Source organism: Argopecten irradians, chromosome 6 (assembly GCF_041381155.1).
Source record: "Argopecten irradians isolate NY chromosome 6, Ai_NY, whole genome shotgun sequence".
Lineage (NCBI taxonomy): Eukaryota > Metazoa > Mollusca > Bivalvia > Pectinida > Pectinidae > Argopecten > Argopecten irradians.
In genome coordinates this window covers 46,554,996-46,578,104 of record NC_091139.1, presented here as the reverse complement: position 1 = coordinate 46,578,104, position 23,109 = coordinate 46,554,996, and the positions used below count along the sequence as shown (strand labels likewise).

Sequence of the window (23,109 nt, the reverse complement as noted above, 5' to 3'; positions counted from 1 at the left end):
TGTTGGTAGAGTTTAAACTCGAAGAGAACCTTGGTAATCATAGTGTTCGAGTTAGTTAATTGGATTATATAGTGAAGGCTTTATTTATGACTAACTATGGACAAGTAAAGTTACCGAAGGACACCTGTACCTGTATATCCGGCTTCACATGTACAGGAGAAATCAGCTGTGAGGTCCACACACACCGCGCCGTTCAGACAAGGGTTCCCATCGCACTCATCAGTGGCCGTCTCACAGTACGTACCTGTAATCACGAAGTGTGACAGTCTTACAACAGGTGGTATAATATTACTCTCTCACAATACGTACTGCATCAATTTATTGCGGTATGTACCTATAACCATAAATCATTATCCTAAAACGATAGATTCATATAGAATCTTTCATCAACCTTGGGGTGAGACAGGATAATCGCAACCATTCGGATTAAGAATCTTATGTTGTCAAACATGAAGCTACGCCGAGTGTTTGACAGCTTGATAATTTTATCTCGAGGCGGAGGGTTCTCTTTACCCTAGGGTGGGATAGAAAAACCTCACACTGGTAAAATTGCGGATATCCCTGTCCAGGGTAAGTGGAAAAAAATCATGGTTTCTTAGGGTCGTCTTACATTAAGAATGCAAAAGAACCATGGAGTTGATAGGTACATTAGTGGTTAATAAGAAATATTTCAGAAAAGATATGATTACTTCACTACAACAGTGTTTAGTATAATAGATACAACGAACACTAATCGTTCACACCTACTGTATCCATATCCCAAAAACCATCTTACCTTCAAATCCTGGTAGGCATTCACAACGGAATCCAAACTCTCTAAACGTACACGTGGCTCCGTTCTGACACTCGTCATTAAAACAGTCGTTAGCCGGGACTACCTGTTGTAGTGCCTCTCCTGAGGGAACGTCCGCCTGCATCTGGGTGTCCCATCCACCTGTCAACATCCATATTAGCCAATATGTTCTTATATCATGTAAAAGCCAGTTTAGTCCGTAAATATGTTCGACTAACCCGTAAATAGGCATTTTAATTTAATCAATGGAGTTGTTTTACTAAAAGATATCTCTGTAAAGCTCACCTTGACAGTCTGACAACTTGGTCGAGGCACGCTGGCTCGTGGTGCCTTCCCCTGGACACCGGAAGCACGAGTCCATGCCCACATCAGGCTGGTAGGTGTCTCTCGGACACGTGTAACAAGGTTCAAGGCCGTTCTTAGACACGTGACCTGCGCCACATCGATCTGAAACAAACTTCATGATGAAACTTTCCTCTATCAAAATTCTTTATATTTCTGCTTCATATCTGAATGTTAAATATTCCAAGGAAGCAGTATAAAAACAACGGCCTAAAAAGCAAATGTCCATATCTAAAATAAAAGGCGAGCATATGCAAACCAGAACGAGGTCAAAACATTAAGTGCGGTCCTGATAAAGAAAAGCTATCAAAAGGCTGGAGAAAAAGTAGTCCATTGATATAGGAAGAATTCGACGGAGACTAGTGTGAAAAATTTGAAACAAATTACAAACTGCATATGACAGCTAAACTAAAATGATTGAGTTGAAAACATTAGATGATTCTATTGCCGTACCTTTGCACTGAGAGACCTGCCTAGAACCACGTCTTATTGTAGTCTGATTGGCCGGGCAGGGTTGGCATGACGTCATGCCGTAAAGTGTCTGGTAGGTACCCACAGCGCAGGTGGCACATCGCTCGAGACCATCAGCCGAGAACGTTCCGGGAAGGCATAGCGCTATGGAGAAAAAGCAACGGATATTTTACTGCTGACAGCAATGGAAGTATTGTGGTGGACATTCTAAATATGGTAATATTTTCCGCTAGTATAACAGGAACATTGAGATTGCCTTAAACCTTAATTCATTCACCACTGACGAAACATTTTTAGATTCTTCTAAATCAAAGATTATATCAGTCAATTATGAGGTTAATGAGTTAAAATGTCTTATACACCATCTATTCCTTTGGTGTTTTCTCATTTCTGATATGTATTATGTCGGTCGGTCCAGGCTACATTTTCTATATTTGAATAAACCTTGATTACCGTGGATACTTTTTATAGTTTTCAATTAAAATTTACATTTTATTGTATTTTTCTTTCCTCTTAACAAAGGTTCTGACTAGAATCTATGCAATAGATGACGATGGTACCTTTGCACTCCTGCTCAGATTTCGAGAAGTTCCCTTGTGTAGACGTGTTAGCCGGACAAACCAAACACGTAATTTGTCCTTCGTCTGGCTGGAAACTTCCGGTCTTACACGCATCGCACTCCTTAGTTACCACGTTAAAGAATGTTCCCGAAGGACAGGGGACTGGAATCAATCAAATAAATTCAGTAATAGTGAGAGCTAATTCATACACTTTATAACAGCACGTATGTTTGGACATTGGTAGCATTATCATAAACCAACTTCTTTTCGCAGCAACATCCATTTTAAAGCTTTTGAAGAAACTGGAAACATTCCTTTCAGTATCAATGCCAGGTAATTTAAGATAATTTTTCGCGAATTTACTTGGATCGCGAACTTCACGAAAGTTGTTAGTTTACAGTAATATTCTGACATGATTATTTTGACATTGATGGTAATGCCCTACTTACCACACAAGCCGTTGACAGCTACACTACCGGATTTACAGTTAGGCTTTGGTCCTTTGGTGTCGTACGACATATTGGCGAATTGCATGCGTTTACCACCGAGGTCAAGGTCCATTTCACCTTGGGTCGCTTTCTCCTCCAGTTTGTTCATGACTTTGGACAAACCTTCTGTTAGCACTTTCTGCTTTTTGATATCAACTGTAACATTTCCGGTTTTCGCCACTACACCTGTTGAACGTAGACAACATTAATGAATAAACATGTGCTATTTTTTCCAAATGATCAGATACAATTTAACACCACTATAACATGGATTCTTATAGCCCAAGAGACTCAAACCCTGAGATGTCTGGCGAAGGGGCTAGGATTCTTACAAATTGACATTGAGAAGTGGTGACATTATCAGTTATTTAGGTATAAGTCAGGGCCCAGATACACGAACATTGCTTAATTTAAACTTCTCATACGAAAGCATTACAGAAATCAAGAAAAGTATATAAATTAAGGAAGGTAATGTTTTCCTATAGAAATTTCAATGGAATCTTCGTGAAACTGTGTCCAGGTCATGTAGTCTCATATTACATTCTGGATTATCTGAGCTGACAGCAACATATAGTCAAACACATGTCTTTTCTCGTGTGTGTTATCGCATCTCGCGATATCTGAGAGATAATGAATGGTAAGCTGCACACCTTTGATATCGAAATCGAAAGTAATGGTACTACTGGCAGTGATCCCTGGAGAACTCCTCTTGGAAATCCTCATGAGTCCAAAATTAGTGTAGGGATTAACCCTTTGGAGTACGCTTCTCTTGTCTCGGCCGAGGACAACCCTGATCGTGTTAAATTCTGCTCGTAACAGAGAAAGTATATTAAGTGTATGACAAAGGACAACAAAAGGATTTGGAGTTGTATTAAAATTGAACGTTTTCATCTTTCGGTGTTTAAAATCTTGTGTCAAGTCATTTTTACAATATATTTCATGTGTTTTAATAATTTTAATTTATTAAGTTTTGTTTGTAGATGGAGTGTTTTTCATCATAAATGCATGTACATATATAACCACTAGTTCCTAATAAACTCAACTGATCTTACCAATCTTGTTGTGTAAGTATCAGAATGTGTTTTATTCAATAAGCTATGTGAGAAACAGACATGAAAGGTGTCGTCCCTACCTTCTGATTGCTCACAGGTTGTCTCGAAGTTTTCCACAGTACACCGGAAACCGTCCGAACACAACGTGTTCACCTTAACAAAACGGATGAGAAATTAAAACAAACATTGGTATCACAGTGTTTCGAAATGATGCAGAACCTAAAACTGATCAGGCTCTCAACTTTCTTAGACGAGAACGATCACTTAGATTGTTCACGTAAGATTTACATGAACTAGCTTGTATAGACTGTACAATACACTGACCTACACTGGATAGTTGACGTGACCCTTGCCCCATTTTTTTTAATTTTGGAGAGTCCATTACTTTTTTTCAGAAAAGTGTATTATAATAAAAGCTGGGCATAGTTTTTAATCTTTTCTTGTTACAATTCGTTTGCACTCTCTTTCAATACAACCGGTCGGGGATTGGTAGTTTTGTCTTGTGGTCTCTCCATATGTGTCGATAGGACGTAAGATTTGATACACGGCGTCCTTCTTCGTCTGTACACTCCCATATAGACTGTACAATACAACAACCAGATAATGTCGATAGGACGTAAAATGATTCGTTACATAGACTGTACAATACAACCGGATGATGTCGATAGGACGTAAGATTTTGATATATAGAACTGTACATTACAACCGGATGATGTTGATAGGACGTAAAATTTGATATATAGACGTAGATATAATGTCGATAGGACGTAAGATTTGATATATAGACTGTACAATACAACCAGATAATGTCGATAGGACGTAAGATTTGATATATAGACTGTACAATACAGTCAGATAATGTCGATAGGACGTAAGATTTGATATATAGACTGTACAATACAACCAGATAATGTCGATAGGACGTAAGATTTGATATATAGACTGTACAATACAACCAGATAATGTCGATAGGACGTAAGATTTGATATATAGACTGTACAATACAACCAGATAATGTCGATAGGACGTAAGATTTGATATATAGACTGTACAATACAACCAGATAATGTCGATAGGACGTAAGATTTGATATATGACAATACAACAATATAGGACGTAGATTTGATATAATAGACTGTACAATACAACCAGATAATGTCGATAGGACGTAAGATTTGATATATAGACTGTACAATACAACCAGATAATGTCGATAGGACGTAAGATTTGATATATAGACTGTACAATACAACCAGATAATGTCGATAGGACGTAAGATTTGATATATAGACTGTACAATACAACCAGATAATGTCGATAGGACGTAAGATTTGATATATAGACTGTACAATACAACCAGATAATGTCGACACGTAAGATTTGATATATAGACTGTACAATACAACCAGATAATGTCGATAGGACGTAAGATTTGATATATAGACTGTATGACTGTACAATACAACCGGATAATGTCGATAGGACGTAAGATTTGATATATAGACTGTACAATACAACCAGATAATGTCGATAGGACGTAAGATTTGATATATAGACTGTACAATACAACCGGATAATGTCGATAGGACGTAAGATTTGATATATAGACTGTACAATACAACCAGATAATGTCGATAGGACGTAAGATTTGATATATAGACTGTACAATACAACCAGATAATGTCGATAGGACGTAAGATTTGATATATAGACTGTACAATACAACCAGATAATGTCGATAGGACGTAAGATTTGATATATAGACTGTACAATACAACCAGATAATGTCGATAGGACGTAAGATTTGATATATAGACTGTACAATACAACCAGATAATGTCGATAGGACGTAAGATTTGATATATAGACTGTACAATACAACCAGATAATGTCGATAGGACGTAAGATTTGATATATAGACTGTACAATACAACCAGATAATGTCGATAGGACGTAAGATTTGATATATAGACTGTACAATACAACCAGATAATGTCGATAGGACGTAAGATTTGATATATAGACTGTACAATACAACCAGATAATGTCGATAGGACGTAAGATTTGATATATAGACTGTACAATACAACCAGATAATGTCGATAGGACGTAAGATTTGATATATAGACTGTACAATACAACCAGATAATGTCGATAGGACGTAAGATTTGATATATAGACTGTACAATACAACCAGATAATGTCGATAGGACGTAAGATTTGATATATAGACTGTACAATACAACCAGATAATGTCGATAGGACGTAAGATTTGATATATAGACTGTACAATACAACCAGATAATGTCGATAGGACGTAAGATTTGATATATAGACTGTACAATACAACCAGATAATGTCGATAGGACGTAAGATTTGATATATAGACTGTACAATACAACCAGATAATGTCGATAGGACGTAAGATTTGATATATAGACTGTACAATACAACCAGATAATGTCGATAGGACGTAAGATTTGATATATAGACTGTACAATACAACCAGATAATGTCGATAGGACGTAAGATTTGATATATAGACTGTACAATACAACCAGATAATGTCGATAGGACGTAAGATTTGATATATAGACTGTACAATACAACCGGATAATGTCGATAGGACGTAAGATTTGATATATAGACTGTACAATACAACCAGATAATGTCGATAGGACGTAAGATTTGATATATAGACTGTACAATACAACCAGATAATGTCGATAGGACGTAAGATTTGATATATAGACTGTACAATACAACCAGATAATGTCGATAGGACGTAAGATTTGATATATAGACTGTACAATACAACCAGATAATGTCGATAGGACGTAAGATTTGATATATAGACTGTACAATACAACCAGATAATGTCGATAGGACGTAAGATTTGATATATAGACTGTACAATACAACCAGATAATGTCGATAGGACGTAAGATTTGATATATAGACTGTACAATACAACCAGATAATGTCGATAGGACGTAAGATTTGATATATAGACTGTACAATACAACCAGATAATGTCGATAGGACGTAAGATTTGATATATATAGACTGTACAATACAACCAGATAATGTCGATAGGACGTAAGATTTGATATATAGACTGTACAATACAACCAGATAATGTCGATAGGACGTAAGATTTGATATATAGACTGTACAATACAGTCAGATAATGTCGATAGGACGTAAGATTTGATATATAGACTGTACAATACAACCAGATAATGTCGATAGGACGTAAGATTTGATATATAGACTGTACAATACAACCAGATAATGTCGATAGGACGTAAGATTTGATATATAGACTGTACAATACAACCAGATAATGTCGATAGGACGTAAGATTTGATATATAGACTGTACAATACAACCAGATAATGTCGATAGGACGTAAGATTTGATATATAGACTGTACAATACAACCAGATAATGTCGATAGGACGTAAGATTTGATATATAGACTGTACAATACAACCAGATAATGTCGATAGGACGTAAGATTTGATATATAGACTGTACAATACAACCAGATAATGTCGATAGGACGTAAGATTTGATATATAGACTGTACAATACAACCAGATAATGTCGATAGGACGTAAGATTTGATATATAGACTGTACAATACAACCAGATAATGTCGATAGGACGTAAGATTTGATATATAGACTGTACAATACAACCAGATAATGTCGATAGGACGTAAGATTTGATATATAGACTGTACAATACAACCAGATAATGTCGATAGGACGTAAGATTTGATATATAGACTGTACAATACAACCAGATAATGTCGATAGGACGTAAGATTTTGATATATAGACTGTACAATACAACCAGATAATGTCGATAGGACGTAAGATTTGATATATAGACTGTACAATACACAATAATGTCAGGATAAGATTTGAATCGATAATGTCGACGTAAGATTTGATATATAGACTGTACAATACAACCAGATAATGTCGATAGGACGTAAGATTTGATATATAGACTGTACAATACAACCAGATAATGTCGATAGGACGTAAGATTTGATATATAGACTGTACAATACAACCAGATAATGTCGATAGGACGTAAGATTTGATATATAGACTGTACAATACAACCAGATAATGTCGATAGGACGTAAGATTTGATATATAGACTGTACAATACAACCAGATAATGTCGATAGGACGTAAGATTTGATATATAGACTGTACAATACAACCAGATAATGTCGATAGGACGTAAGATTTGATATATAGACTGTACAATACAACCAGATAATGTCGATAGGACGTAAGATTTGATATATAGACTGTACAATACAACCAGATAATGTCGATAGGACGTAAGATTTGATATATAGACTGTACAATACAACCAGATAATGTCGATAGGACGTAAGATTTGATATATAGACTGTACAATACAACCAGATAATGTCGATAGGACGTAAGATTTGATATATAGACTGTACAATACAACCAGATAATGTCGATAGGACGTAAGATTTGATATATAGACTGTACAATACAACCAGATAATGTCGATAGGACGTAAGATTTGATATATAGTAACAACCGATAATGTCGATAAGGATAAGATTTGATATATAGACTGTACAATACAACCAGATAATGTCGATAGGACGTAAGATTTGATATATAGACTGTACAATACAACCAGATAATGTCGATAGGACGTAAGATTTGATATATAAGACTGTACAATACAACCAGATAATGTCGATAGGACGTAAGATTTTGATATATAGACTGTACAATACAACCAGATAATGTCGATAGGACGTAAGATTTGATATATAGACTGTAACAATACAACCAGATAATGTCGATAGGACGTAAGATTTGATATATAGACTGTACAATACAACCAGATAATGTCGATAGGACGTAAGATTTGTAAGATGTTGATATGTCGATAGACGTAAGTACATATATAGACACATACACAGATAATGTCGATAGGACGTAAGATTTGATATATAGACTGTACAATACAACCAGATAATGTCGATAGGACGTAAGATTTGATATATAGACTGTACAATACAACCAGATAAATGTCGATAGGACGTAACGATTTGATATATAGTACTGTACAATACAACCAGATAATGTCGATAGGACGTAAGATTTGATATATAGACTGTACAATACAACCAGATAATGTCGATAGGACGTAAGATTTGATATATAGACTGTACAATACAACCAGATAATGTCGATAGGACGTAAGATTTGATATATAGACTGTACAATACAACCAGATAATGTCGATAGGACGTAAGATTTGATATATAGACTGTACAATACAACCAGATAATGTCGATAGGACGTAAGATTTGATATATAGACTGTACAATACAACCAGATAATGTCGATAGGACGTAAGATTTGATATATAGACTGTACAATACAACCGGATAATGTCGATAGGACGTAAGATTTGATATATAGACTGTACAATACAACCAGATAATGTCGATAGGACGTAAGATTTGATATATAGACTGTACAATACAACCGGATAATGTCGATAGGACGTAAGATTTGATATATAGACTGTACAATACAACCAGATAATGATGTCGATAGGACGTAAGATTTGATATATAGACTGTACAATACAAACCAACCAGATAATGTCGATAGGACGTAAGATTTGATATATAGACTGTACAATACAACCAGATAATGTCGATAGGACGTAAGATTTGATATATAGACTGTACAATACAACCAGATAATGTCGATAGGACGTAAGATTTGATATATAGACTGTACAATACAACCAGATAATGTCGATAGGACGTAAGATTTGATATATAGACTGTACAATACAACCAGATAATGTCGATAGGACGTAAGATTTAGATATAATAGGACTGTACAATACAACCTAGGATAATGTCGATAGGACGTAAGATTTGATATATAGACTGTACAATACAACCAGATAATGTCGATAGGACGTAAGATTTGATATATAGACTGTACAATACAACCGGATATGTCGATAGGACGTAATAATTGATATATAGACTGTACAATAAGTCAATAATGTCGAAGGACGTAAGATATATATAGACTGTACAAAACAACCGATAATGTCGACGTAAGATTTGATATATAGACTGTACAATACAACCAGGATAATGTCGATAGGACGTAAGATTTGATATATAGACTGTACAATACAACCAGATAATGTCGATAGGACGTAAGATTTGATATATAGACTGTACAATACAACCAGATAATGTCGATAGGACGTAAGATTTGATATATAGACTGTACAATACAACCGGATAATGTCGATAGGACGTAAAGATTTGATATATAGACTGTACAATACAACCAGATAATGTCGATAGGCGTAAGATGAAATATAGACGTACAATAGGACGTAAGATTTTGATATATAGACTGTACAATACAACCAGATAATGTCGATAGGACGTAAGATTTGATATATTAGACTGTACAATACAACCAGATAATGTCGATAGGACGTAAGATTTGATATATAGACTGTACAATACAACCAGATAATGTCGATAGGACGTAAGATTTGATATATAGACTGTACAATACAACCAGATAATGTCGATAGGACGTAAGATTTGATATATAGACTGTACAATACAACCAGATAATGTCGATAGGACGTAAGATTTTGATATATAGACTGTACAATACAACCAGATAATGTCGATAGGACGTAAGATTTGATATATAGACTGTACAATACAGTCAGATAATGTCGATAGGACGTAAGATTTGATATATAGACTGTACAATACAACCGGATAATGTCGATAGGACGTAAGATTTGATATATAGACTGTACAATACAACCAGATAATGTCGATAGGACGTAAGATTTAATATATAGACTGTACAATACAACCAGATAATGTCGATAGGACGTAAGATTTGATATATAGACTGTACAATACAACCAGATAATGTCGATAGGACGTAAGATTTGATATATAGAGACTGTACAATACAACCAGATAATGTCGATAGGACGTAAGATTTGATATATATAGACTGTACAATACAACCAGATAATGTCGATAGGACGTAAGATTTGATATATAGACTGTACAATACAACCAGATAATGTCGATAGGACGTAAGATTTGATATATAGACTGTACAATACAACCAGATAATGTCGATAGGACGTAAGATTTGATATATAGACTGTACAATACAACCAGATAATGTCGATAGGACGTAAGATTTGATATATAGACTGTACAATACAACCAGATAATGTCGATAGGACGTAAGATTTGATATATAGACTGTACAATACAACCAGATAATGTCGATAGGACGTAAGATTTGATATATAGACTGTACAATACAGTCAGATAATGTCGATAGGACGTAAGATTTGATATATAGACTGTACAATACAACCAGATAATGTCGATAGGACGTAAGATTTGATATATAGACTGTACAATACAACCAGATAATGTCGATAGGACGTAAGATTTGATATATAGACTGTACAATACAAGATATGATCCACGATTTGATATAGTGTACGATAGGATGTCGATAGGACGTAAGATATGATATATAGACTGTACAATACAACCAGATAATGTCGATAGGACGTAAGATTTGATATATAGACTGTACAATACAACCAGATAATGTCGATAGGACGTAAGATTTGATATATAGACTGTACAATACAACCAGATAATGTCGATAGGACGTAAGATTTGATATATAGACTGTGTACAATACAACCAGATAATGTCGATAGGACGTAAGATTTGATATATAGACTGTACAATACAACCAGATAATGTCGATAGGACGTAAGATTTGATATATAGACTGTACAATACAACCAGATAATGTCGATAGGACGTAAGATTTGATATATAGAACTGTACAATACAACCGTGATAATGTCGATAGGACGTAAGATTTGATATATAGACTGTACAATACAACCGGTAGTCCATTAGATAATGTCGATAGGACGTAAGATTTGATATATAGACTGTACAATACAACCAGATAATGTCGATAGGACGTAAGATTTGATATATAGACTGTACAATACAACACAGATAATGTCGATAGGACGTAAGATTTGATATATAGACTGTACAATACAACCAGATAATGTCGATAGGACGTAAGATTTGATATATAGACTGTACAATACAACCAGATAATGTCGATAGGACGTAAGATTTGATATATAGACTGTACAATACAACCAGATAATGTCGATAGGACGTAAGATTTGATATATAGACTGTACACAATACAACCGTATAATGATGTACGATAGGACGTAAGATTTGATAATATAGACTGTACAATACAACCAGATAATGTCGATAGGAACGTAAGATTTGATATATAGACTGTACAATACAACCGGATAATGTCGATATGGACGTAAGATTTGATATATAGACTGTACAAATACAACCAGATAATGTCGATAGGACGTAAGATTTGATATATAGACTGTACAATACAACCAGATAATGTCGATAGGACGTAAGATTTGATATATGACTGTACAATACAACCGGATAATGTCGATAGGACGTAAGATTTGATATATAGACTGTACAATACAACCGGATAATGTCGATAGGACGTAATATTTGATATATAGACTGTACAATACAGTCAGATAATGTCGATAGGACGTAAGATTTGATATATAGACTGTACAATACAACCAGATAATGTCGATAGGACGTAAGATTTGATATATAGACTGTACAATACAACAGATAATGTCGATAGGACGTAAGATTTGATATATAGACCTGTACAATACAGTCAGATAATGTCGATAGGACGTAAGATTTGATATATAGACTGTACAATACAACCAGATAATGTCGATAGGACGTAAGATTTGATATATAGACTGTACAATACAACCAGATAATGTCGATAGGACGTAAGATTTGATATATAGACTGTACAATACAACCGGATAATGTCGATAGGACGTAAGATTTGATATATAGACTGTACAATACAACCAGATAATGTCGATAGGACGTAAGATTTGATTATATAGACTGTACAATACAACCGGATAATGTCGATAGGACGTATGATTTGATAATGTCGATAGGACGTAAGATATTGATATATAGACTGTACAATACAGTAATAATACATTTGTAGATCTGTACAATAGGAGTCGTAAGTTTTATAATATCTGTACAGTGATGATAACACGTTTGTATAAATACGGGATCAATACAAGTGATATTACACCGTGCTTTTAAATAAGGCATCAGTACTGTGATAATACAGGTGGTAAATGATAGAATCAGTCAATAGTCAATTATTTACAAGTGTTATTATAATTTAGGATTACTAATACTGTGATAATAATTGTCCGTGTTAAATAAGGGCATCAGTCAAGTTGATCTGTACAAGTGATTCATATAGGTATCAGTACAGTGAGAATATCCGAGTTTGAGTTTGGGTTCAGGTGAGTGTATACTACAGGGTGTTAAATGTTCAGAGAGATCAGTACTGTTGATTATATCCTCGGTTAAATAGGGATCACCGAGTACACATGTGATAATCCACGTGTTAAATAAGAGATCAGTAACAGACCTACAGTGATAATACACGTGTTAAAGGATCAAGTCACAGTAAGGGCATCAGTACAAATATTTTAATAAATAAAACACGTGTAAATAGGATCAGGTACAGTGATAATACACGTTGTTAAATAGGGATCATTACAGTTATAAGAACAGTTTAAATAGGGTCTCAGTACAGTGTGTAGATACACTGTTTAAATAGGGATCAGTACAGTAATAATACACGTGTTAAATAGAGATCAGTACAGTGAAATAATACACGTGTTAAATAGAGATCAGTACAGTTGATAATACTACACGTGTTAAATTAGGGATCAGTACAGTAATAATACACGTGTTAAATAGGATCAGTACAGTGATAAAACACGTGTTAAATAGAGATCAGTACAGTAATAATACACGTGTTTAATAGGATCCAGTACATGTATAATACACGTGTTAAATAGAGATCAGTACAGTGATAATACACACGTGTTAAATAGAGATCAGTACACAGTGATAATAATACACGTGTTAAATAGAGTATCAGTAACAGTAATAAATACACGTGTTAAATAGAGATCAGTATGACAGTAATAATACACGTGTTAAATAGAGATCAGTACAGTGATAATACACGTGTTAAATAGAGATCAGTACAGTGACTAATACACGTGTTAAATAGGGATCAGTACAGTAAATAATATACACGTGTATAAATAGATATCAGTACAGTGATAATATCACGTGTTAAATAGAGATCAGTACAGTGATAAATACACGATGTTAAATAAGGATCAGTTACAGTGATAATACACGTGTTAAATAGGAGATCAGTTACAGTGATAATACAGACGTGTTAAATAGAGATCAGTACAGTGATAATACACGTGAGTTAAATATCAGTCCAGTGATCACGTTAACAGTGATCAGTACAGTGAATAATTCGTGTTTAAAATAGAGATCAGTACAGTGATAATACACGTGTTAAATAGAGGATCAGTACAGTGATAGGGATCAGTAATACACCGTGTTAAATAGAGATCAGTACAGTGATAATACACGTGTTAATAGAAGATCAGTACAGTGATAATACACGTGTTAAATAGAGGATCAGTACAGTGGATAATAACACGGTGTTAAATAGGGATCAGTACAGTGATAATACACGTGTTAAATAGAGATCATACACAGTTGATAATACCACGTGTTAAAAATAGAGATCAGTACAGTAATAATACTACAACGTGTTAAATAGAGATTCAGTACAGTGATAATACACGTTAGGGGGTTTTTTTTTTTAAATAGGGGATTAGTACACTGTATAATACACGTGTTAAATAGGGATCAGTACACTGATAATACATCGTGTTAAATAGGATCAGTACAGTAATAATACACGTCGTGTTAAATAGAGATCAGTACAGTAATAATACACGTGTTAAATAGAGATCAGTACAGTGATAATACACGTGTTAAATAGGGATGATCAGTACAGTAATAATACACGTGTTAAATAGGGATCAGTACAGTGATAATACACGTGTGTTAAATAGGGATCAGTACAGTGATAATACACGTGTTTAAATAGAGATCAGTACAGTGAATAATACACGTGTTAAATAGAGATCAGTACAGTGATAATACACGTGTTAAATAGAGATCATACAGTGAAATAATCACACGTGTTTAAATAGGGATCAGTACAGTGATAATACACGTGTTAAATAGAGATCAGTACAGTGATAAATACACGTGTTAAATAGAGGATCAGTACAGTGATAATACAGTGTTAAATAGAGATCAGTACAGTGATAATACACGTGTTAAATAGCGATCAGTACACTGATAATACACGTGTTAAATAGAGATCATACAGTGAATAATACACGTGTTAAAATAGAGATCAGTACAGTGATAATACACGTGTTAAATAGGGATCAGTACAGTAATAATACACGTGTTAAATAGAGATCAGTACAGTGATAATACACGTGTTAAATAGAGATCAGTACAGTAATAATACACGTGTTAAATAGAGATCAGTACAGTGATAATACACGTGTTAAATAGGGATCAGTACAGTAATAATACACGTGTTAAATAGGGATCAGTACAGTGATAATACACGTGTTAAATAGAGATCAGTACAGTGATAATACACGTGTTAAATAGGGATCAGTACAGTGATAATACACGTGTTAAATAGAGATCAGTACAGTGATAATACACGTGTTAAATAGGGATCAGTACAGTGATAATACACGTGTTAAATAGAGATCAGTACAGTGATAATACACGTGTTAAATAGGGATCAGTACAGTGATAATACACGTGTTAAATAGAGATCAGTACAGTGATAATACATTGTTAAATAGAGATCAGTACAGTGATAATACACGTGTTAAATAGAGATCAGTACAGTGATAATACACGTGTTAAATAGAGATCAGTACAGTAATAATACACGTGTTAAATAGAGATCAGTACAGTAATAATACACGTGTTAAATAGGGATCAGTACAGTGATAATACACGTGTTAAATAGAGATCAGTACAGTGATAATACACGTGTTAAATAGGGATCAGTACAGTAATAATACACGTGTTAAATAGAGATCAGTACAGTGATAATACACGTGTTAAATAGAGATCAGTACAGTAATAATACACGTGTTAAATAGGGATCAGTACAGTAATAATACACGTGTTAAATAGAGATCAGTACAGTGATAATACACGTGTTAAATAGAGATCAGTACAGTGATAATACACGTGTTAAATAGGGATCAGTACAGTAATAATACACGTGTTAAATAGAGATCAGTACAGTAATAATACACGTGTTAAATAGGGATCAGTACAGTAATAATATCCGTGTTAAATAGAGATCAGTACAGTCATAGTACACGTGTTAAATAGGGATCAGTACAGTGATAATACACGTGTTAAATAGAGGATCAGTACAGTAATAATACACGTGTTAAATAGAGATCTCAGTAACAGTGATAATACACGTGTTAAATAGAGATCAGTACAGTAATAATACACGTGTTAAATAGAGATCAGTACAGTAATAATACACGTGTTAAATAGGGATCAGTACAGTAATAATACACGTGTTAAATAGAGATCAGTACAGTAATAATACACGTGTTAAATAGAGATCAGTACAGTGATAATACACGTGTTAAATAGGGATCAGTACAGTAATAATACACGTGTTAAATAGAGATCAGTACAGTGAATAATACACGTGTTAAATAGGGATCAGTACAGTGATAATACACGTGTTAAATAGGGATCAGTACAGTGATAATACACGTGTTAAATAGGGACAGTACAGTTAATAAATATAGAGATCAGTACAGTATAATACACGTGTTAAATAGGGATCAGTACAGTAATAATACACGTGTTAAATAGAGATCAGTACAGTGATAATACACGTGTTAAATAGAGGATCAGTACAGTAATAATACACGTGTTAAATAGAGATCAGTACAGTGATAATACACGTGTTAAATAGAGATCAGTACAGTAATAATACACGTGTTAAATAAGGATCAGTACAGTGATAATACACGTGTTAAATAGAGATCAGTACAGTATAATACACGTGTTAAATAGGATCAGTACAGTAATAATACACGTGTTAAATAGGGATCAACAGTATAATACACGTGTTAAATAGAGATCAGTACAGTGATAATACACGTGTTAAATAGGGATCAGTACAGTAATAATACACGTGTTAAATAGAGATCAGTACAGTGATAATACACGTGTTAAATAGGATCAGTACAGTGATAATACACGTGTTAAATAGAATATAAGTAATAATCACGTACAGTCAGTACAGTAATAATACACGTGTTAAATAGGAGATCAGTACAGTAATAATACACGTGTTAAATAGGGATCAGTACAGTAATAATACACGTGTTAAATAGGGATCAGTACAGTAATAATACACGTGTTAAATAGGGATCAGTACAGTAATAATACACGTGTTAAATAGGATCAGTACAGTAATAATACACGTGTTAAATAGGGATCAGTACAGTGATAATACACGTGTTAAATAGAGATCAGTACAGTGATAATACACGTGTTAAATAGGGATCAGTTACAGTAATAATACACGTGTTAAATAGAGATCAGATACAGTGACACGTGTTAAATAGAGATCAGTACAGTAATAATACACGTGTTAAATAGAGATCAGTACAGTGATAATACACGTGTTAAATAGGGATCAGTACAGTGATAATACACGTGTTAAATAGGGATCAGTACAGTGATAATACACGTGTTAAATAGGGATCAGTACAGTGATAATACACGTGTTAAATAGGGATCAGTACAGTGATAATACACGTGTTAAATAGAGATGTATACAGTAATTAATACACGTGTATAAATAGGATCAGTACAGTAATAATACACGTGTTAAATAGGGATCAGTACACGTATAATACACGTGTTAAATAGAGATCAGTACAGTAATAATACACGTGTTAAATAGGATCAGTACAGTATACATAAATACACGTGTTAAATAGAATAGATCAGTACAGTAATAATACACGTGTTAAATAAGATCAGTACAGTAATAATACACACGTGTTAAATAGAGATCAGTACAGTGATAATACACGTGTTAAATAGAGATCAGTACAGTAATAATACACGTGTTAAATAGAGATCAGTACAGTAATAATACACGTGTTAAATAGAGATCAGTACAGTGATAATACACGTGTTAAATAGAGATCAGTACAGTGATAATACACGTGTTAAATAGAGATCAGTACAGTGATATAATACACGTGTTAAATAGAGATCAGTACAGTGATAATACACGTGTTAAATAGGGATCAGTACAGTGATAATACACGTGTTAAATAGGGATCAGTACAGTAATAATACACGTGTTAAATAGAGATCAGTACAGTGATAATACACGTGTTAAATAGAGATCAGTACAGTAATAATACACGTGTTAAATAGAGATCAGTACAGTAATAATACACGTGTTAAATAGAGATCAGTACAGTAATAATACACGTGTTAAATAGGGATCAGTACAGTAATAATACACGTGTTAAATAGAGATCAGTACAGTGATAATACACGTGTTAAATAGAGATCAGTACAGTGATAATACACGTGTTAAATAGGGATCAGTACAGTAATAATACACGTGTTAAATAGAGATCAGTACAGTGATAATACACGTGTTAAATAGGATCAGTACAGTGATAATACACGTGTTAAATAGGGATCAGTACAGTAATATATCACGTGTTAAATAGAGATCAGTACAGTGATAATACACGTGTTAAATAGAGATCAGTACAGTAATAATACACGTGTTAAATAGGGATCAGTACAGTAATAATACACGTGTTAAATAGGGATCAGTACAGTAATAATACACGTGTTAAATAGGGATCAGTACAGTGATAATACACGTGTTAAATAGAGATCAGTACAGTGATAATACACGTGTTAAATAGAGATCAGTACAGTGATAATACACGTGTTAAATAGAGATCAGTACAGTAATAATACACGTGTTAAATAGAGATCAGTACAGTAATAATAACACGTGTTAAATAGGGATCAGTACAGTGATAATACACGTGTTAAATAGAGATCAGTACAGTAATAATACACGTGTTAAATAGGGATCAGTACAGTAATAATACACGTGTTAAATAGAGATCAGTACAGTGATAATACACGTGTTAAATAGGGATCAGTACAGTGATAATACACGTGTTAAATAGAGATCAGTACAGTGATAATACACGTGTTAAATAGGGATCAGTACACTGATAATACACGTGTTAAATAAGGATCAGTACAGTGATAATACACGTGTTAAATAGGGATCAGTACAGTAATAATACACGTGTTAAATAGGGATCAGTACAGTGATAATACACGTAATAATAAATAGGATCAGTACAGTAATACACGTGTTAAATAGAGATCAGTACAGTGAATAATACACGTGTTAAATAGGATCAGAACAGTGATAATAAACGTGTTAAATAGGGATCAGTACAGTGATAATACACGTGTTAAATAGAGATCAGTACAGTAATAATACACGTGTTAAATAGGGATCAGTACAGTAATAATACACGTGTTAAATAGAGATCAGTACAGTGATAATACACGTGTTAAATAGGGATCAGTACAGTAATAATACACGTGTTAAATAGAGATCAGTACAGTAATAATACACGTGTTAAATAGAGATCAGTACAGTGATAATACACGTGTTAAATAGGGATCAGTACAGTAATAATACACGTGTTAAATAGAGATCAGTACAGTGATAATACACGTGTTAAATAGGGATCAGTACAGTAATAATACACGTGTTAAATAGAGATCAGTACAGTGATAATACACGTGTTAAATAGAGATCAGTACAGTGATAATACACGTGTTAAATAGAGATCAGTACAGTGATAATACACGTGTTAAATAGGGATCAGTACAGTGATAATACACGTGTTAAATAGGGATCAGTACAGTGATAATACACGTGTTAAATAGAGATCAGTACAGTAATAATACACGTGTTAAATAGAGATCAGTACAGTAATAATACACGTGTTAAATAGAGATCAGTACAGTGATAATACACGTGTTAAATAGAGATCAGTACAGTAATAATACACGTGTTAAATAGAGATCAGTACAGTGATAATACACGTGTTAAATAGAGATCAGTACAGTAATAATACACGTGTTAAATAGGGATCAGTACAGTAATAATACACGTGTTAAATAGAGATCAGTACAGTCATAATACACGTGTTAAATAGGGATCAGTACAGTAATAATACACGTGTTAAATAGGGATCAGTACAGTAATAATACACGTGTTAAATAGGGATCAGTACAGTAATAATACACGTGTTAAATAGGGATCAGTACAGTGATAATACACGTGTTAAATAGGGATCAGTACAGTAATAATACACGTGTTAAATAGAGATCAGTACAGTAATAATACACGTGTTAAATAGGGATCAGTATAGCCATAGTACACGTGTTAAATTGGGATCAGTACAGTGATAATACACGTGTTAAATAGGGATCAGTACAGTCATAGTACACGTGTTAAATTGGGATCAGTACAGTCATAGTACACGTGTTAAATAGGGATAAGTACAGTCATAGTACACGTGTTAAATTGGGATCAGTACAGTGATAATACAAGTGTTAAATTGGGATCAGTACAGTAATAGTAACTAGTGGCTAAACATCAAACCCTGTAACTCAAACAGCGCTAGATAAGGTTACTACTAACTCTTAGGGTTGACAATAAACCTTGGCTAGCATGCAATATAACATATAAATTTACTCATCAAAATATTATCATAATATTAAATTGGCCTTGGACATTGCTGCTCTATATATGCCTGCTTTGTATGGCGGAAATTTAATCAAAATAAGACTAATTTTGCTCCACTGCAGTGCACTACGATACGCACCAATAGTACTGTAGTGGAGAGGGATTAACAGCCTAACTTTAATTAGATCGCAAATCCAATGAGTGTGGTGCTGAGAATGACGTTACCAAAACAGAAAGGGAAATTCGATATCATAATGGACTTACGCATATCGGCGGAATTTGATAATTAAAACCAAAGTAAAATAATGTATTTATGTGACCTACCAGAACAGCCGCTGTCGTTGAAGTTCCTAAAGCCTAATTTACAGTAACATTGTGATGATGACGTAGCCCCGGGCTCTGTGATGTGGTTGATGTCTGGACACGATGTACACGAAGTCTCATCACCCGGCCCCCTTGTGGCTTTATAGGTCCCGGGGGGACAGGCTAGGCAATAAATACCATTAATAGATAATAGATAGTCTGGACAATAGATAACATTAATAGATCATAGACAGGCTAGACAATAGATAACATCAATAGATAATAGACATTCTGGACAATAGATAACATTAATAGATCATAGACAGTCTGGACAATAGATAGAATTAACAGATAATAGACAGTCTGGACAATAGATATAATTACAGATAATAGATAGTCTGGACAATGGATAACATTTATAAATGATAGACAGACTGGACAATAGATAAAATTAATAGATAATAGACAGACTGGACAATAGATAAAATTAATAGATAATAGACAGACTGGACAATAGATAGAATTAACAGATAATCTACAGGCTGGACAATAGAAAACACTAATAGATCATAGATCACCTAAAAGAAATGTTATCAATTAAGTTGGCTTGTTGATCATTTAAAATCGCACGTGAGGGATCTCACTGTTGTCATACTTACGGAAGCACTCCCCTGGTAGACCTGTGCCGAAGTGACCATTCTGGCAGACGCAGAGGAACTGCCCCACGTGAGTTCCACATCCGCAAGTGGCCTGGGGATCACAGCACGTGCCCATTCCGTGACATAAATGAGAGCAGCGATCCATCGGCTGCTCCATAAATGTCCCCATGCTCAGATCTGAACAGAAACCAAAACATAACGCAATTTAATACCGGTACTAGATGTTAAAATATAAATACGGGATTTTCCATTAATTTCATTGTGATTATCACATACAAAAAATCCTAAAGAATAGATTTGTATATGCGCACCAACACTCACTGAGTTCATATTTGGGTATATTTTCTATGAAATCAAAATATTGTGTCTGGTGTTTTACTTTCTATCGACAACAACAATTACCGTTACAGATTTGGGTATACATGGAAGATTTTTACCTTCATGCAATGCTCGACGGGCCAGCGACTCGAATTCCTCGAATGTATCCAGAATATAGCAGGTCTCATTCTTAGGTTCTGAGGCCATGTCCAACAATTCCTTGACGTGTCCATTTCGGATTCCAAATGTGAAGATTTTTACTCCTTTCTGACGTAAGATATGTGCCTGGGGTCGAGGGTCGCCACCGTTCGAGAAACCGTCGGTTATAAGGAAGACTGCTTTGTTGGAATCAGGACGAGCGTGGCTAAGTATATCCTGCGAAAATGTATAAAATAACACAGGCATTAGATACAACACCAGAGCACAGGGTTTTATTTAGACTCTTTCATCTAGTACCCATGGGTTTCACATTATTTTGGGGTCTCACCGGCAATTATTTTCGCGCCACTTCCATGAACTTTGTTACACTGTAGATAAACTAACGGCAAGCAATGCGCAAACTTTTTATTGACGTGAATTGCAAAAGAAATCCATTGTTGTTGCCTTAACTTATTCATCCCTGAAAACATATTTGGGCTCTTCTAAATCAAAGATAGGCCAGGCTATCATAGGCTCTTCTAAATCAAAGATAGGCCAGTCTATCATGAAATTTCAGCGGTGAAAGAGTTGAACCATCTATAACCACGTAGCATTTGGCTGTAGAAGTACTAATTCATGCGATGGGACAGAAGCTGGAATCGCGCGGAGATGATTGATAATAGTTCCGTACTACGATACCCCAAAGTTATATTCCCCAGACCCGTCCGCTGTTGATTACCGAGCGTACCCCTTACACTTTCTCTCGCTTTCCCATGCAACACGAGACATAAATAATATAAATTACCGAGATGACATTTCTAATATTTCGGTAACAAACTACGACGTTATCTTAGGTCTTGGTGCAAAGACGGAACTGTTGATTTTTTTTTTGCAATATAATGGAGTTAAACTGCTGAAATATACCCCCATTGTACGTAGTGCGTTCAGAGAGAGTTGT

The 23,109-nt window shown here is 34.4% G+C and overlaps 1 protein-coding gene across 1 annotated transcript in view; it reads right to left on the bottom strand.

Moving 5' to 3' along the window:
- The window catches only part of LOC138326564 (sushi, von Willebrand factor type A, EGF and pentraxin domain-containing protein 1-like), a 53,356-nt gene that overhangs the window by 27,468 nt on the left and 2,779 nt on the right, over positions 1–23,109 (bottom strand). Inside the window, exons 2-13 of the mRNA XM_069272661.1 lie at positions 22,133–22,388; positions 21,696–21,872; positions 21,058–21,219; positions 4,180–4,286; positions 3,787–3,859; positions 3,305–3,460; positions 2,616–2,840; positions 2,167–2,328; positions 1,589–1,750; positions 1,079–1,240; positions 776–934; positions 131–244 (exon numbers count right to left, since the gene is read on the bottom strand). Of these exons, the coding sequence (XP_069128762.1) occupies positions 131–244; positions 776–934; positions 1,079–1,240; positions 1,589–1,750; positions 2,167–2,328; positions 2,616–2,840; positions 3,305–3,460; positions 3,787–3,859; positions 4,180–4,286; positions 21,058–21,219; positions 21,696–21,872; positions 22,133–22,388 (1,915 nt within the window). The remainder of the gene's footprint in view (positions 1–130; positions 245–775; positions 935–1,078; positions 1,241–1,588; positions 1,751–2,166; positions 2,329–2,615; positions 2,841–3,304; positions 3,461–3,786; positions 3,860–4,179; positions 4,287–21,057; positions 21,220–21,695; positions 21,873–22,132; positions 22,389–23,109) is intronic.